We start from the raw sequence: 19383 nt of genomic DNA on the forward strand, positions 1-19383 counted from the left end.
ATGGTTTTCTGTGTCCTCCAGTGAAGGCTGCGGAGAGATTTTATGGGGTCTACTAAGCATCCTCTTATCGTCTATTCACAGGATAGATGATAAATATCGGAGTTCCCAACTGTAAGCTCCAATCACTAGAAGGAGGTGATAAGCGAATAAATTCTGATAATTGCTTATCTGAATAGCTGCCTCGGGAACCCGGATACATGGAGGGCTCCTGCTGATCAGCTGTTCGACGCCACAGCTGCATGTGTCACGGCTGTGTAACAGTCACAACCCATGCATGGAGAGCCCAACAAACAGGCTCTCCAGGTATCCAGGTTCCCGAGGCAGCTATTCGGTAAGTGCTATAGCTATTCGGATAAGGGTACCGTTACACTTAGCGATGCACCAGCGATCCTGACCACGATATGACCCGGTCAGGATCGCTGGTGCATCGCTAAGTGGTTGCTAGTGAACTGCCATACAGGTAGATCTCACAGCGACATAGCAGCGGTTGGGGGTCGCTACTTACCTGTCACACACAGCGATGAAGGCGTCCTCCTGCCCGCGTCCACGCGTCGCTCGTCACCAGAGCAGGAAGCCCAGCAGGAAGCTGACAATGAGAAAAGGCCCAGGACGTTCTCGCGCGACCAGCGATGTGCTACGTCACAAAACCGGTGACGTTATAGCGATATTGCTAGCGATATCGCTTAGTGTGACGGGGCCTTAAGCTCTTATCCAGATCTATTCGATCATCCCTAGCAATAACTTCTTTTCACTGGACTTTTTAAAAAAAAATTTGAGTGTTTTGAGGTGGTATATTCCTTTAGTATAACATATGTTTGTGTAGTGCGTCTCTCAGGCTGCCGAATCCTGACCGTATATGTTATGCTCCCTGTCAGTTTCCTGCTCGAGTGGTTATGTGACCTCTGACATGTGATGTTACGTTGTCATGTGCCAATGTTCTACTGAAGGAAGTGAATGAGCATCTAGTTGTCACATTCCCGCAGCTGTGCAGGGCACTTGCTGATTGTCACTTAGCTGGAGCTAAACCGCACTACACTAATTTGTTTAGATTGGAAAACCCCTTTTATATGAAAAACAAAGCTGATTGGACAAATATTGTCAGTCACCTACTTCAAGTAAGTATTATAATTATGTAATTAAGATAACAATCTTTGTTTTGTTTTCATCAGGGTTTTTTTGTGTAACTTGTTTTGCCTCTGTTCCAGGGAATCTGTCAGCAGGTTTTTGCTATGTAATCTGAAGACATCAGGAGATAGAGGCTGAAACACAGAATTCAGGGATGTGTCACAGTGCTGCTGTTTACTAACTGTGAAGTATTTATGGTGTAGAGATTAACATTGCCCCCTCCTGTGATAAGCAGCTCACTGTCTATGGACTGAGTGGAACATGGTTGGATTCAGCTTCTCTGCCTACATCAAGCTGCTGTCAGATGAGGAAGCAAAAACCTGTGACTGATTCCCTTAAGTGTATGACTACATTTGCTTTCTCTCCTGTCAGTTAATTGTAATTCCATTACTTGGCTTATTTCCTGTTTTGGGATGATTTATTTTTGTAGGTGTTGATCCTAATAATGAATCGCCTCTTGCAAGAGAACAGGCTGCAAATGTTGGTAAAAGTACAGGTAAATCGGATTCAGAAATGTGTTATGTAAACTTTTTTGTGCCTTTTTTTATAATTCTTTATTAACCACTTCACGACGTTTGTCAAAAACCATGACCCTGCCTTTGATGCAGACTCACACATTGAGCTCGCACTTTCCCTGCACATGATGCGGATTTAATCCGCCATCATGTGCTTTTAAACAGCAGCGGAGTGTCTAAGGCTAGTTTCACACTAGCGCTTTTGAGAGCAGCGACGGCCTGCGCACGGCCGCCGCTAAGCCCCGCCCCCTGCCGCGCCTCCGCCGGTAGCTCGGCCTACCGGCGCATGACGCTGCATGCGTCCCCTATCTTTATCACTGGGGGCGCAGGCCGTGTGCAGTATGCGTTTGGCGGCGCATGCGTCCTTTTGACAGCGCGCCGACCTGCGCCAAACGCAACCTGCTGCAGTTTGGTTGCGCTCGGCACACCGTCAAAAAGGTGCATGCGCCGCCAAACGCATACTACGCAGGACGCATGCAGCGTTATGCGCCGGTAGGCGGAGCTACCGGCGGAGGCGCGGCAGGGGGCGGGGCTTAGCGGCGGCCGTGCGCAGGCCGTCGTTGCGCTCAAAAGCGCTAGTGTGAAACTAGCCTAACATCTCCATTTAAGACCCCGTGACGTGATTGCTGGGAGCCGACTGGTTGCCATGATAGACTGAAGCTGAGATACCTGTGCCTGTCATTACGATCCTCCTGTGAAAGCCAGCCCGTAGTTGGCATTCATAGATCATGATTTTAACTATACATAGCAGTGCTTTTTTTTTTGTTTTGTTTTACAATATACCATTTTTTATATATTGTTACTCCATCTCGTTTTTTGTATTTTTATGCAGTTGCTTGTCAAACACAGTTATCATTACCAGTCAACTTCAATATTGAAAAAGTATTAGGTAAGTAAATCGTAAATAAAGTTTCTTAAAGAGGCTTACAATGTTTTAAAAAAATGGGTTTAAAGAATGGGCTTTAATTTAACCCCTTTCTGACATCAGACCTAATAATCCATCATTGTGCCCAGGTCCTTTTTGACCACAGACAGATTATTGCGATCGCCCGCGCACATGGGTGGTGTACGGGCGATCACCACCCAGAAGTCGGCTGATTCTGACAGCTGACACCTGGCACTAAGTGCCAGGAGCTGTCACGCACCGCTCCCGACACTTTATTCCCCAAAACGCTGCGATCAAACATGATCGCAGCATTCCGGCAGAGAGCTGTCTAATTTTCTCGTTCGCCTTATTGGGGGACACAGCGATCATGGGTGTATGCTGCTGCCACTAGGAGGCTGACACTATGCACAAAAAAAGGTTAGCTCCTCCTCCGCAGTGTACACCCCACCGACCGGCAGGGAATTCCTCAGTTTAGCTTAGTGTCAGTAGGAGGTGGACACGGGTCTTTCATTAGACCCATATCTACCTCGATGTGCGTCGTTTTCTTTTCAGGTTTTGCGGAGGGATACAGAGTGAACGGTCACATCTGTAGTCCCACAAGGAGGCTATGAGTACAGCGTGAACTGCCACTCTGTATCCTCATAGGTCTCCCGGAAGGACCAAGAGCCTGAGCACGGACGCGTGTCAGGCGATCCAACTGGTCCCCGTCTCCCACCCACTCGCCCACCAGAGCCTGTCGGTTCGGAAGAGACGCGGACATCCTTCGGCTGGATGATAGAGGTACGTCTCTCTCCACAGGTACCAGAAGACACTGAACAGCGGCAGGACTAGAGGGTAAGAATAGAACCCTGAGCCCTCAGCAGCCTCTTCCTTTCCCTGAATTCCCCGGTTGCACTTATCTCAGTGCTTTTCAGCAGCCGGGCTGCAGTCAGGCCTCCATCATCCTCCCCGGCTGCACTTACTTCAGCGATGGTTAGCAGCCGGGCTAGTCAGGGCTCCATTGAGGAGCGATCGCCGTGGCAGTGCGGCGCTGTCTCCGCGCCGCCCCGCGCTTCACGGCGGTCGCCGCATCTACTACAGGCCCCGGCTTCAGTTTGGGCCTACTTCGGCGTCGCGGCCACGCCCCCCCCGCCTTCTTCCTCAGACGGGCTTCTCTCTGCCCGTTCTAAGCCCGCTCACCGCTCTCGGGCTCTGCACTCCAGGGGCGGTGTTCAGCCCCCTAGACTGCCTATAGGCAGCGGGCGGCGCCATCTTCCTCCTCCTTTTTGCGGTCAGCCCGCCCCTTCCTTCTCCCTGTCTGATCAAGGAAGCGCGCGCTTTTCTACCCGGCTTTTCTCAGGCGGCTGCCATTTTTTTCTGCCTGTCAGCCGGACTCCGTCTTCTTCCCCATCGAGGGCTCCGCAGATCCAAACGAGTGGTGCAGCATTGGGGGACTCAGCAAGCGTTTGTTGGAAGCATCTACAGGACACTGGACCGTGAGTAGGCTCTGCTCTGCAGACTGACACCCTCCTCTGCCTCCTGTCCCCCAACTTTCCGGCACTACCTCAGGTTTCACTATGTCTAACTCCAAATCTGACCGTAGCCGCCCTGCGGCTCCCTCCTGCACTCTAGTCAAATTCTTTGCATGCTCTTCTTGCAATCGCAAACTTCCCTCAGGTCAGTCCACTTCCCTATGCCTGGACTGTAGCAATCCAATTCAACCTGACGCCGCCCAGGAGCCATCTAGGGCCCCAGGTGAGAGTGAACCCCCCCATGCCCGGCTGGGCTTCGTCTCTATCACAGTCAGTGGCAGACCTCACCAGGGTGTCTCAGTCCCTAGTAGCCGTTCTGGATAAGTTGCCCCTGGACACCTCTACAGGGTCCAGCAGGCCTCAAGAGGTTCCATCTGAGTCGGCCAGCGTTAGTCGCAAAAGACCCAGGCAGGATCTCCAGCCGGAATCCTCTCCTCGCCCCATGTCACCACATAGTCCTTCTCGTCAGCCTCCCTCCCGGGCCTCCTCTCCCGAGTCGGGTGAGGCGCTCTCGGACAAATCATCTGAGGGGATCTTAGAGCTGGATTCGGACCAGGATGCGAACATGAGGGTTACTGTACAGAACCTCATTGCAGCGATCCATCATACCTTCGACATTGCGGACTCCCCTGCGAAATCCTCAGATCAGGTTTCGTTCAGACAGGAGGAAACGCCCTCCAGGGTATTCCCTCTGCATTACGAGTTGGGAAAGATTTTTACCAGGGAAAGAGAAGATCTGACCAGACGCTTTCAAAGAGGAATGCGTCTCGGCGTTCTGTACCCGTTTGCTAAAGAGCTCACGGACAACTGGTCTGCCTCTCCCTCGGTCGATCCGCCCGTGTCCAGGCTTTCTATTAACACGGTTCTCCCGCTTTCAGGCGTGGCGTCTCTAAAGGATTCTAATGATAGGATTATAGAATCCCTAGCGAAGTCTGCCTTCGAAGCGGCTTCGACGGCAGTATGCCCAATCTTTGCTTCATCCTGGGCAGCAAAGGCCATAGCTACTTGGGCAGAGGATCTTCGTCAGGGCATCCTAGAGAAAGCACAACCAGATCGATTGGCCGATCTCGCCAATCAGATTTCCCATGCGGGGGATTATCTGCTTCTTTGGATGAGACATCCTGCGCAGTTCAGGCGTCAAACAACGTAGTGGCAATCCGACGGACAATTTGGCTCAAGGCCTGGCAGGCGGACTTGTATCTAAAAAGTCTCTTACTAATCTGCCTTTTCAGGGAGTGTGCCTTTTTGGTTCCCAATTGGACCAGATTATTAAGGACGCCACCGGAGGCACGAGTTCTCTCCTGCCTCAGTCCAAGCCTCGCAGACCTCCACTTAGGCGTCAGTTTCGACCCTTTCGGGCTTACCCCCGTTTCAATACGGCGGAGACCTCCTCCAACCAACAAAGACCGCAGGCACGCCAAGATAGGAAGAAAGTTTCCTTCAGACCCACTCCCTCCTGGCGCTCCCTCTCTTCGCAGAGCAGACCATCCAGACCCCGATCTGGACGGTCCACATCAGCATGACTATCCTCCGACTCCCGAGGGTCCCTTCCAATTGGGAGGTAGACTCCTGTTCTTCAAGGACGTCAGGCTGGCCTCAGTGGAGGACGCTTCTGTCAGGGAGGTTGTATCGTCGGGATACAAGATAGAGTTCGTCTCTCTTCCACGGGATCGTTTCTTCGAATCCCGTCCTCCAAAAGATCCAGCTTTGATCCCGGGGTTCTTTACGGCCATCGACTCTCTCCTCAGTGCGGGGGTGATTGTGCCCGTTCCCGAAGCGGAGCGGTTTACAGGGTTTTATTCAAACCTATTTGTCGTGCCGAAAAAAGACGGGGCGGTCCGACCCATCTTGGATCTCAAGCTGCTCAACAAGAGAGTCCGTCTTCGCCACTTCCGGATGGAGTCGGTTCGTTCGGTAATCGCTTCCATGGAGGAGCAGGAATTCATGTGTTCAATAGACATCCAAGATGCCTATCTACATGTTCCCATATTCTCCGGACATCAGAAGTTCCTGCGTTTTGCGGTTCGCCAGGAACATTACCAGTTCGTCGCGCTGCCCTTCGGTCTCGCCACCGCTCCCAGAGTCTTCACGAAGATCGTGGCTGCGTTGATGGCCTTGTTGAGGATCAGAGGTCTCGTTCTTTTTCCGTACCTCGACGATATTCTGATCAAAGCTCCATCTTTCCAACAGGCACACCTAAGTTTGACGATCGTCCTAGACACACTTTCCAATTTCGGGTGGATCGTCAACAGGAAAAAGTCCTGTCTGGTTCCTACTCAACGTCTTGTGTTTCTGGGCCTCCTGTTCGACACTCGTCGGTCAATGGTCTTTCTCCCTCAAGAGAAGATTCTCTCCCTGCGGCAGGATGTACGATCACTGCAGACCACACGATTTCCATCCCTCCGAACAACCATGAGGGTCCTGGGAAAGATGGTGGCGGCAATAGAGGCAGTTCCCTTTGCCCAATTTCACGCCAGACCTCTCCAACACGCCATTCTGTCGAGGTGGAACAGGTCGGCTCTGTCCCTGGATTGCCCTGTTCGTCTTTCAGGTCGTATCAAGCGGTCACTCAACTGGTGGTTGACGTCACCTCTCATCCTCTTGGGGTGGTCTTTTCTTCCCATTCACTGGCAGATTGTAACAACGGATGCCAGCCTCCTCGGCTGGGGTGCAGTATTCCGCAATCACACTGTTCAGGGTCGTTGGTCGACTCAGGAATCTGCTCTGTCGATCAACGTCCTAGAGATACGAGCGATCCATCTGGCTCTCGTCCACTGGGAGAGGCTCCTCAGGGGCCTGCCTGTCCGGATTCAGACAGACAATGCCACAGCGGTGGCATATGTCAACCGCCAAGGAGGGACACGGAGTGTCTCAGCCCTGGCAGAAGTGTCCAAGATCCTTCGGTGGGCAGAGATTTCGGTACCGACAATCTCCGCAGTACACATTCCTGGTGTAGACAACTGGGCCGCAGATTTCTCGCGGCAGGAGAGTGGTCCCTACATCCGGAGGTATTTCTTCAGCTCTGCCGTCGTTGGGGAACCCCGGACGTAGATCTGCTAGCTTCTCGCCTCAACAGGAAAGTCCCACAGTTTGTATCCAGGGCTCGAGATCCTCTCGCAGTGGGCGCCGACGCTCTGGCCATTCCTTGGTCGCAGTTCGAGCTCCCCTACCTGTTTCCTCCCCTGCCTCTTCTTCCCAAGCTGTTGAAGATCAAAGCAGAAGGAATTCCAGTCATTCTCATCGCCCCGAATTGGCTCAGAAGGTCTTGGTTCGCGGACATTGTCAACCTTCTCGCGGACGCCCCCTGGAAGCTTCCAGACAGGGCAGATTTGCTGTCTCAAGGCCTGATTTGCCACCCCTATTCTCGGCCGCTCAATTTAACGGCGTGGCTGTTGAGACCGAGGTTTTGAAACGAGCAGGATTCTCCGGTCGAGTAATTCATACTATGATCCGAGCCAGGAAGCCATCATCTTCCAAAATTTACTACCGTACTTGGAAGGCCTATTTCACTTGGTGTGAGGCCAATAACATCGCGCCCATGTGCTTTTCGCTCCCTTCCGTTCTGGAGTTTCTTCAGGCAGGGCTGGATGCGGGGCTTGCTCTCAGTTCCTTGAAGGGTCAAGTTTCGGCGCTGTCCATTTTATTTCAGAAGACGTTGGCCTCCCGCCCTCAGGTCAAAACCTTTCTTCAGGGCGTGGCTCACACGGCTCCTCCGTATCGAGCGCCCGTGGATCCATGGGATCTTAATCTGGTTCTTGAGGTTCTGCAAGGTTCTCCTTTTGAACCTCTCAGGGATGTCGTCGGAATTGGCGGCTCTTTCTTGCCGCTCTCCTTTCTTGGTACTTCACCAGGACAAGGTAGTTCTGCGGCCTCCACCCTCTTTTCTTCCAAAGGTGGTGTCCTCCTTTCACCTCAATGAGGATATTGTTCTGCCGTCCTTCTGTCCGAGTCCAACTCACCCTCGGGAGCGGTCCCTGAACAAACTGGATCTCGTCAGGGCGATGAAAGTCTATCTGTCTAGGACGACTTCCTTGCGAAAGACAGACTCTCTTTTCGTCATTCCAGATGGGGCGCGGAAAGGTCACCCGGCTTCCAAAGCTACTATTGCTCGCTGGAGCAGATTGGCAATTTTGGAGGCCTACCGGGTTAAGCATCGAGTGGCCCCTCCGGGGATCAGAGCGCACTCTACCCAGGCAGTGGGTGCTTCCTGGGCGGTACGCCACAGAGCCTCCGCGCTGCAGCTTTGCAAAGCTGCACCCTGGTCTTCGGTTCACACGTTTGTGAAATTCTACAAGGTCCATACCTACGCTTCGGCGGACGCCAGCCTAGGTAGAAGGATCCTGCAGGCAGCGGTGGTGAGTCCACTGGCCTGATGGAAGTTTGTTTCCCACCTCAGGGACTGCTTTGGGACGTCCCATGGTCTCTGTGTCCCCCAATAAGGCGAACGAGAAAACAGGATTTTTGGGTTGCTTACCGTAAAATCGGTTTCTCGCAGCCTTCATTGGGGGACACAGCACCCTCCCATGTTCTACAACTCCTGTTCTTACTTTGGTTACAGTTGAGTTGTTTGTTCTGTTTTCAATCAACCAATCTATTCTGTTACTTCTCCTACTGCTTTCTCACTAACTGAGGAATTCCCTGCCGGTCGGTGGGGTGTACACTGCGGAGGAGGAGCTAACCTTTTTTTGTGCATAGTGTCAGCCTCCTAGTGGCAGCAGCATACACCCATGGTCGCTGTGTCCCCCAATGAAGGCTCCGAGAAACAGATTTTTACGGTAAGCAACCCAAAAATCCTGTGCTTTTTTTTTTTTTTTTTTTTCCTGTTATCCTTGTCAAAATAAAAAAAAAAAAAAAATTGGATCTGAAGTCAATTTTTTGTGGAAAAAATGTTAAATGTTACATTCTTTTATTTTTTCAAAACATTCCTGTGAAGTACCGGAAGGGTTAAAAAAAACTTCTTGAATGTGGTTTTGAGCACCTTGTGGGGTTCAGTTTTTAGATTGGGGTCACTTTTGGGTATCTTCTATCATATTAGACCCCTCAAAGGGACTTCAAATGTGATGTAGTCACTAAATTAAAAAAAAAAAAAAAAAAATGGTTTTGTAACTTTTGATGAAAAACTGCTGATCAACTTTTAACCCTTAACGTCCAAAATTGTGCTGATGTAAGGTAGACAGGTGGGAAATGTTACTTATTAAATGTTACTTATTAAGTATTTTGTGTGATACATCTCTGTGATTTTAAGGGCATGAAATTTAAAATTTTGGAAATTGCTAAATTTTTGCCAATTTTTTTTTTTTTTTTTCTTCACACCAATCATACTAAACACCTTTTACCACTATCATAAAGTAAAAGAAGTCATGAAAAAGCATCTCCGAATCAGTGGGATCCGTTGAAGTGTTTCAGAGTTATAACCTCATGAAGTGACAGTAGTCAGAATTGTAAAAATTGGATTGGTCATTAACATGCAAACCGCTTTCGGGGGTAAAGGGGTTAAGGAATATCGACACCTTCAGAGGCTATATTATTTTTTTACTTGCTTGTATTTTGGGTTTCAATACAAATTTACCACCATTTATCTCCTATAGCATCTTTGTTGCCCTTTTCTTTTGCAGGCTGCAGAATGAATAAGTTAAGAATCTGTCAAAGAGCCCATGCTGAGAGTTTGTAACTCTCTTTTACACAGCTACTCTCAGCTGATTTATGGTCACTTGAAGGTTAAGCTCTCCATTGATGTGGTTTGTGGTCATAAACTAGACTTATGGATTTGAACCCGACAACCCCTTTAACTGATTTGTATATGCTCCATACTTGTAACTGCCCTTTACTTTCTTCAAACATATTAGTGCGGTAGCATCATCTATATTTATCCTAGTTTTTCCTCATTTACCAGCCATCACACAGGACCAGAAGATCTTCCGGCAGCTTATAGGATCCTCTTGGGCGCTAGTTTGTTTTATTACTATAGCTCTGTTTTCTAATATATACACATACAATTTTTCTCAGCAACTCGGCCCAAAGTTGGATGTTAAACTAAAGGCCCTATCACACACAGCGATCTAGCTAGCGAGATTGCTGATTTTGTGACGCCACAGCGAGATCGCTGTGTGTGACGGTGATCAGCGACCGGCCCCCCGCCGGGTATCGCTGATCGTGCTCGAGCGGCCAGGGCCGTTTTTTGATTGCTGGTCTCACGCTGGCCAGCACGCATCGCTGCGTGTGGCAGCGAGAGACCAGCGATCAGCTACGCTTGTTTCCAAGGTAAACATCGGGTATCCAGGAGCCGCGCGGCTCTTAGATACCCGATGTTTACCTTGGAAACCAATGTGTACGCCGGTTTCCAACGTAAACATCGGGTATCCAAGAGCCGCGGCTCCTGGATACCCGATGTTTACATTAGAAACCAGCTTGCTCGCTGGTCCTGATCGCTGGAGCTGTCTAACGATGTCCCAGTGATCCCATCCATGTCAGATCGTTGGTGGGATCGCTGGGACATCGTTATGTGTAACGGGGGCTTAACACCATGGTATTTGTTTTTTTGGGGGATTGTATACACGAGTTATCGGTGTAATGCTTCATCTTGTATAAACAATTTTAATTTTGTTAAAGGTGAATATTTTCGGTCAGAAGAAAATGCAGATCAGTCCCAGGAAAACTTGAGCTCCTCATCACTTCGGAGAAAATTATTTTTGGATGGACAGTGCAACCGATCGGTGTGTTCATCACCAAGCTCGCCTCCACCAGGGTCATATGAAGCCCCTCCAGCCTCTCTGGGTGTTCTCTGCTCGATCGATCTTTCTCCTGTCCGTTGTAGAAGTCCCATGCAGACACCTAGTTCGGTATTGATCTTTTAAAATTCCTAAATCTAAGATTTTGTATCCCTTTCATATTGGTCACTGTTAGAAGGTCTCTTGCTGTGTTTTTTGTTTTTGATAGACTGGACTCCTTGGCTTGTAATGTCAGATGGCATCTGAAGTGAGGAGGGCAAGCCTCAATGTATTGCTTTGTATGTGGGCTCAATGTCCTCTATACAGCAATGAAGCTTCTGACCCTTTCCTGTCATTGGACGTACTGGTTCCAGCAAGTGATTGATCATCCAGGTGATCATTTGGGCACAGGAGCTGTTCCCAGTGTGATGCCTACAAGAGATCGGCTGAGTTCCTGCAGGAATAGTCGTGGCCAGTGCGAGCATCATTCCTGGCTGACCCTCTAGTCACTGTCAGCTGGATCTGATGAACCTCCGACAAAACCATTCGCTATAATGAAGCAAATATAGCAACATTAGACTCCATTATCTTTCCTGTCTTATAAGGCATGCACAAAGGTGTGGCTGACGTGTTACATGCATGCCTAAGACTTGATTTTGTTGGAATCGAGGACAGACATAGTCCAAAGTGACTTCTTCTGCCTCATTCTAGTGGGGTTCTTTTATGAACCTTTTTGTAAATCATGAAGATGTTGCTTTAGCCTCAATTTTTGTCAAAGGCTTTCTATATTTTGTTGAAAAAAAATAAAACCTTTTAGTAAAAGTATCTGGTTTAAGGTCAGAAACGTTTAAAAACTGCTTACTTTCAAGAGAAATCTGATTTATTTTTTTTTTTTTAATAAACAGATTTTATTTTGACCTAATTTATCACTATATGATAAAGAACAATGTGTCACAGAAGCCAGTCTCAGAATCCCTGAGATCAGAAGAAGCTTTCCAGTGTTATTTCCGCTAAGTGACACGTGTCGGAGTTTTAATGTCCTCCCTGGTCAGGAAGGTGAAAACTCCCTAAGGCACAAATGGATGAAATTTATTTGGAATATTACTAGATCGGCTGCTTGAGTTCAAGATTTTTTTTCTTTTTCAGTGCCAAGACTTATTGCTAACTACTAGAGATGAGCGACTTTGCCTTTTTTAAAGGTCGAGTCGAATGAAATCGGCCGACTGTAGGAAAAGTCGGGGTCCGACTGAAACACGAAACCCAATGCAAGTCAATGAGGAAGCAAAGTCAGTAGGGAGTGGAGGACAGGAAACACACTACAGTGCCGGACCGCTTTTTTGAATGTGCGCAAAATCTCTTGCGCTCTCTCTCTCACGCGCTCTCGTTACCCATGCCCAGAGTGTACGTCCTTGCTCAGTGGCTGAAAAAAGTCACGTGCAAGCATTATGGGGAAATCCGACTTTAGCGCTCGTTTTGCCGACCGCATGGCCGACTTGATGCTGTGGTCGGGTTTCAGTCGGCGAAACCCGACTTTGCCATAAGTCTGCGACTTAGGCCTCTTTCACACTTCAGTTTTTTTGTGTGAGTTAAAATCCGGCGGAAAAGCGGATTCGTTGCTAAGTGATGTGAACGGATGCAACAGGATCCGTTTTTTGATGGATCCGCAGAAAGAAGAATTTTAAAGGAACCGCTGGCCGGGAAGGAGAGAGAGAGAGAATTTTTTTCGTCCGCCAGACAGGATTTCAGGGTTAATTTTGTCCCTGACTTCCTTTCTCCGGGCATGCGCAATGGAAAATGCGGATCCAACAACAAAAAAAAAAGTTGCAAGGTCCATCCAGGCATGCCGGCGGACGCAAAAAATGTGGATGATCCTCACAAAAACGGATCCAACGGATGGCCATCCGTCAAGATCCGCCAGTAATGCAACTCAATGGGGAAAAAAACGGATCCTCAAAAAAAAAATGGCGGATCCGTTTTTTTCAAAACCTGGCGGATTTTGACTGATGGTCAAAAACGGAAGTGTGAAAGAGGCCTTAGGAATCTGGCCGACCGGTTTCGCTAAACACTACGAACTACTAATCAGGATTTGGTGACAACCTGCACAGCTTTTCTCATACTGGGCATTAATAGAACAGAAATTGTTATACTTCTAAACCAGTTCAGTGTACTCAGATTTTCTCTGCCTTTATCTACTTCATAAAAGGGTCAGTTTTCCTCAAGCCCAATCCAGGGGGGCCGAAGAGAATACAGCCTGGGGAGTATAGCAAGTCCTACGTTCTTTGAAAAATCGCCTATGAGAGAGATGTCTCCAGCGTTCTCCCCCATATCCTCAGTACTGGGGAAAACGCCAATGGCAGGTGAGCTCTGCTGTGCTTTATTATATTGGGATGTGTGGACTTTTACCTGCAATAAATGTTTGGCTCATAACGTTTTCAATAACTTAAGAGTTTCCAAAATGCGTCAATGTAATACGTAGCGTATGTTGTACTTCCTGCTGAAGAATTTGGCCATGTTAGAGTAGTCTTTTAGTTTCATGTGCGGCACTGTATCATCCAGTGATCGGACATTTCTTGCCCGTCTTGTGGATTGGAATGAATGTCCAAAAAGATTTCCCATGGTAAAGTGCCAACAATTCCTGGTGAACATTTTCATCCTAAAACCCTGCATCATGTAAGTTTACTACCGTAATCGTTGCCCATGTAAAATTCAGCTGCGCATACCATACAGCTGGCTAGATCTGCAGATTGATTGCAGCAATTTCTGTAAGGCTGGCGTCACCCTACCGTAGAATACGGCCAAGTGCTACATCACAAAGCACTCGGCCCAGTGTTAATCTATGGCGCAGCTCACATCTGCGATTGGCACCGAGACTTAGCTCTGTGTAAGTGACTGAGCACAGACGCATGACACTCGGCTCCCACTCGTAGCAGAGCCGGAGCCGCGGGTCATCCGATGCTGTCTTATCAGATGTCATACACTAGTGACTCTGGCCTAACTCCAAAATCTGTTGCACATACTTAAATGGAGGTGCTTCTGCAGCCTGTGTATGGGATCCTACGTACTCTACTCAGATGAGTGGAGCAGTTGTAGACATTTCATGCAGCAAATGTTCTTCACGGAATAATATGACACATCACATATTTCATCTTTGTAGCCCTGGACTATTTTCCGCTGCAGATTTTTAAAAAAATATTAATGCTGCTACTGTAACACAAATAATGGGAGTTTATCACCAGGTTTGTGCTACCTAATCTGAGAACAGCATGCCATAGAGAAAGGGACCCTGATTCCAGTGGTGTCACTTACAGAGCTGCTTGCTGTAGGTTTTTATAAAATCCCAGTTTTATCAGCAGGAGATAATCTCTGTATAACCCCCACCCAACCACTGATCGACAGCTTTCTGCCTATACATAATATACAGGGCAGCATGGTGGCTCAGTGGTTAGCACTGCAGCGCTGGAGTCCTGGGTTCAAATTCCACCAAGGACAACATCTGCAAGGAGTCTGTATGTTCTCCCTGTGTTTGCGTGGGTTTCCTCCGGGTACTCTGGTTTCCTCCCACATTCCAAAGACATACTGATAGGGAATTTAGATTGTGAGCCCCATCGGGGACAGCGATGATTGTGTGCAAACTGTAAAGCGCTGCGGAATATGTTAGCGCTATACAAAAATAAAGATTATTATTATTAATATACAGAAAAAGCAGCCAATCAGTGTTTTGGGTTGAGTTATACAGAGCTCAGTATTCAGAGAACTGCTAGATCTGCAGCTGAGAAAGCTGATTTTATCAAATCTGCAGCAAGCAGCTCAGTAAGTGATACATCACTGAAATCTGGGTCTCTTTCCCTACATAATGTTGCTCATAAATGGTGTAGCAAAAACCTGGTAACAGATTCCCTTTTAAAGACCTAAAACCTGTAGTTTTACATTCCAGTAATAACATACTCAAACAGCACAGCAGACAATGACAAATTGTAGACTATCGCAGCATATTTTGTTCTGTGGATGTTATTTTGTGAACACTGGTTAATAACCTGTAAATCTGTACTTGCAGAACAGAAGAAGCTGTCTTTCCCTTCACCGGAGACTCTCTCTGCTTCCAAGTCCATGGTTAACTCGTGCATTGCAAGTCCTTTAATTGAAGGCTGCTCTCCCATCAAGAATGTGTTTCCGATTAAAGGGAAATCCTGCAGAGAGAGCGCGCAGTATCGGACTTCCCTTTTTCAGATTCCCTTTACCATTGAACGTTTAGAGGAGGAGAAGGAGAACTCTCCCCCTGCAAACCTGTCCTTACCAGTGTTACAGCTACATAACGTGGACACATTCTCTCCGGATGCTCACATCACGCACTCCGCAGATGGCATCTCTCCTAAGCCATGCACGCAGCAGGCGATGGAGCAAGCTACAGATGACCTGAAAGACAATGATACCGTGGAAATGGGGGATCCTGCGGAGAGTGAAGACGATCAGATCTGGGTTAAGGACGCAGCTGGGAATGATAACACTCCAATGACCAGTTTCATCACTGGTAACACGTTCAGTGTAGAGATGTCCCACATGTGCATGTCTCCTTTAGCCGAGAGTAGTGTGATCCCTTGTGACAACAGCAGCATTCAGGTAAGGATCTCCATGCACAGGACATGTATGCTACAGCTTCTAATGTGTCTAACGACACTGCCTGGGGTTCTCTGTAATACAGTTCTTGCCCCGATCACCATTGAATGTCACCGCTTCTGGCTTTTACGTTAAAACCTTATTTAAATTGCGAACCATACTTCTGTATCTCAAAAAAAAAACAAAAACCATACTTAAGCTGCCTATAGGTAATCATCGTATATATATTTTATTAGTACTTGAAAACCCTGGTCAGATACAACTTGTCTTGTTCAGCACAAGTTCCACAGTTGAAGCTGGTTAGGCTATGGGACTAAACAGGAAAAAATGAACTGGAGTATAATAGGTATGCACACAAAATAGGAGCATGTTCACACTGGCCATGAAACAGTCGAAACATAAAACAGACAAAATGAACATAATCCCTGCTGTAAGTAAAAGCAAATGTGCATTTAAGTAACACTGGGTATTTCATAAACACCAATTTTGATTTAAAAAAAAAAAAAGTCAAAGCCATTCCACCAGCGTTAAGGTGTGCCCAAATCGGGATGGTGCTAACCTCCAAGGCCGGGATCGCACTACCGTGTGTGATGCGAGAAACTCACATGAGTCTCTCGCATCAACACCCGGCACTCCGGACCGGAGCTGCGGCTGCATGTATTTCTATGCAGCCGGAGCTCCGGTCCTGAGTGCCGGCGGCAGCGCCAGGTGGTGATGCGAGAGACTCATGTGAGTTTCTCGCATCACACACGGTAGTGTGATCCCAGCCTAATAATAAAATCTTACCACGCATCATAATGACGTCAATGTGAATAGGGGCCGAGCAGGCCCGGATCCCAAACATGGACACGCAGCAAATGGGAAGTTACAGTGGCATGTAGAAGTTTGGGCACCTCTGGTCAAAATGATTGTTGCTGTGAACGGTTAAGGAAGTTGAAGATTAAATGATCTCTAAAAGGCCTGAAATATGACACATTGTATTTTAGGCAACAACAATAAATATTGTCAACTTTAACATTTTAAAAATTACAAAAAGGAAAATGGGCCAATGCAAAAGTTTGGGCACCCTTGGAGATTTATGTGGTCAGATAACATTGACCAAGGTTTCAGACATTAATTAGCCTGTTAGTTATGGCTTGTTCACTATCATCATTAGGAAAGTCCAGGTGATGCAAATTTCCCAGCTTTATAAAAACGCAGACTCCTCTAACCCTGTGCCAAAGACAGAGCATCATTGGGTTCTTCTAAGCAGCTTCCTAGCACTCTGAAAATGATGGAGGGCTACAAAATAGGATACGGCTATAAGAAGATGGCAGAGTTTTGGAGTTGCCCTTTCCTCAGTTACAAATGTAAATAAGAAATGGCAACTAACAGGAACAGTGGAGGTCAAGATAAGGTCTGGAAGGCAAAGCTAAGTTTCAGTGAGCTGCTTGTAGGATTGCTAGAGAGGCAAATCAGAACCCCCTGCTGGACAGCAAAAGACTTTCAGAAAGATTTAGCAGACTCTGGAGTTGTGGCACATTGTTCTACTGTTCAGAGACACCTGCACAAATATGGCCTTCATAGAAGTCATCACGACAAAACCTCTCCTGCGTCCTCACCATAAAATCCAGCCTGAGAAGTATGCAAAAGAACATCCAAGTAAGCCTGATGCATTTTGGAAACAAGTCCTGTGGACTGATGAGGTTAAAATAGAACTCTTTGGCCACAATGATTAAAGGTATGTGTCAAGAAAAATAAACGCAGAATTTCAGAAAAAGAACATCCAGCCAACCATGCTTTGGGGTTGTATTACAGCCAAAGGCACAGGAACATTTCATAGGGAGAGTAAAGAATGGGTTCAGTGAAATGTCAACAAATTCCTGATGCAAACAGAGAACACCATCTGTAAAAAAGCTGACGTGGAAAAGAGGATGTCTTCTACAAATGGATAATGATACTAAACATGCGTCAAAAGCAACAGTAGCCTACCTCCTAAAGGCGCAATCTGAAGGTTTTACTATGGCCCTCACAGTCCCCTGATCTGAACATCATTGAAAATCTGTGACTAGGCCTCACAATAGCAGCAGACGCAAGATGACCCAGGAATCTCACAGAACTGGAAGAATTCTCCAAGTAAGAATGGATGAAAATCCCTCAAACAAGAATTAAACCACTCTTGGCTGGCTACAAAAGGCATGTACAAGCTGTGATACCTTCAAAAGGGGATGCTACTTGGTACTAACCATGCAGGGTGCCCAAACTTTTGCATCAGTCCTTTTCCTTTTTGTAATTTTCAAAATGTAAAAGATGATGGGGGGGGAACTACAATATAAAGGAAATGTGTAATTTTCCTCTTCGCCACGACAGCACCCACTGAGAGAGGGGATCCGCCCCAGGAACAGGAAACCTACAGAGAGATAAATGGGGCGGTCCCCCTCGCTCCCTCAGTTTGGTTTCCTGTTCCTAGGAAGGAACCCGCAGAAGAGGATACCTGGTCTGGTAGCCGCCTGCCTGCATAATATGAGCAGCAGGGGCCCCAGGACCGGAGGCAGCGTCGGGCGGAGAGGTGTATTCCCCCCCCCAGAGCTGGCGTAATGCAGGTGAGGCTGGAGGCGAAAGTGGTGCCAAAGCTCACTGGGGTGATGGCTATACCCCCCCCTCCCCCCCCCCCCCGGGGTTGGACGCATTACAAACGCTATCGGGCGTACTGAGGCCGGGACCCCCCCCCCCCCAGAGTGGCAAAAGGTGCGCTGTGTGCTGAGCGGCGCTGCTGGGAGTCATACCTGCGGCAGGAGAAGGTCCCAGTGCGTGGAGGGGGGCGCAGACGCGCGGTGTCACCGGCCGCATCATTTGCGGTGACCCAGCGCTCCAGGAGAGGCAACCCGGAAGTGGAGGAGAACTTCCGGGATTAGGCTGAAGGCAGAGACCGCGGGACAACGCCCGCGCATGCGCAGTAGGGAGAGAGAGAGAGAAGAAAAAAAAAAAAAAAGAGGAGCAAAAGGCTTTAAAAGGAAGCCACAGACACAGCGCTAGTGCGCAGTCATGTCGTCGTTAGATGACTCAGCTTCGCTCCCATTAGGTCAGCTAGTGGTATCCCCACTTGGCAGTAGAGAGAGCAGTGCTACGAGGAAAACCAATAGCACCAGAAGAAGCGGCAGCTCTAGGAAGGAATCCATTGGGCCTTCCAGGCAAGACGAGCCGTTAGAGAAGAAACGTAAGGAAAAGAAGTCGTCCCATGCCTCGCCTTAGCCTGGGTCCCGGACACCGCAGCCGGTAGTTGCTGACGAAATTCACGGGTGAGTGTTTTTTGGTCAGGTTAGATAATTGATAGCCTTCTCTTTCTGGTCCATACCCCTTTTTAGGCTAAAAGAACGGAGAAGGCGAAACATAGAGAGTGTGCCTTATGTTCACAGCCCCTCCCGGATGGCCACCCAAAGAGATTATGCCAATCATGTGTTGAGGAGGCCTTGCAGGAGGAATCCTCACGAAAGAAGGAGGATATCCGGGCAATGATAAGAGAGGAACTACGGGCCTTAGGCGGTTCCAGTAGTCTAGGGGGTCACTCCTCCATGAGAGAAATACGTTCACCTAAAGGAGGAGTCTCGCTGGCGTCCAGGTCGCCGTCAGATACCGGAGAACTAGATTCCGATAAGTCCCAGGAATACCTTTCCTCAGAGGACGAGGATCAGACGTGTTTCCCCACGGACAGTGTCAGTAATCTTGTGAAGTCTGTCCGAAATACCATGGGGTTGCCGGAGAGTAAGGACCCCAAGACCCCTCGGGACATTGTTTGCGGGTATTTCTCGTAAAAAGATCCGAGCATTCCCAGTGGTCCCAGCTGTAAAAGACCTAGTTAAGAGGGAATGGGAGAAACAAGGTCAAAGGACCTTCCTCCCCTTAACGTCAAAGCGTAAGTATCCCTTTGACGATGAGGAGTTAACGGCCTGGTCGAGAGCCCCCAAGGTGGATGCGGCAGTGGCCTCTACCTCCCGTAGATCCTCCTTGCCGGTGGAGGATTCGGGAACTTTGGCTGATTCTTCGGA

At 48.3% G+C, this 19383-nt stretch overlaps 1 protein-coding gene across 3 annotated transcripts in view; it reads left to right on the forward strand.

Moving 5' to 3' along the window:
• The window catches only part of BORA (BORA aurora kinase A activator), an 83086-nt gene that overhangs the window by 47442 nt on the left and 16261 nt on the right, over positions 1-19383 (forward strand). For all 3 annotated transcript variants that reach the window (XM_073580374.1, XM_073580372.1, XM_073580373.1), the window contains exons 6-10: positions 1556-1621; positions 2473-2529; positions 10647-10876; positions 12948-13101; positions 14799-15361. In XM_073580374.1, coding sequence (XP_073436475.1) covers positions 1556-1621; positions 2473-2529; positions 10647-10876; positions 12948-13101; positions 14799-15361 — 1070 coding nt within the window. The remainder of the gene's footprint in view (positions 1-1555; positions 1622-2472; positions 2530-10646; positions 10877-12947; positions 13102-14798; positions 15362-19383) is intronic.

The sequence above is a fragment of the Dendrobates tinctorius genome, unplaced genomic scaffold (genome assembly GCF_039654945.1).
Source record: "Dendrobates tinctorius isolate UK_male_01 unplaced genomic scaffold, ASM3965494v1 ptg000064l, whole genome shotgun sequence".
NCBI classification, from domain to species: Eukaryota; Metazoa; Chordata; class Amphibia; order Anura; family Dendrobatidae; genus Dendrobates; species Dendrobates tinctorius.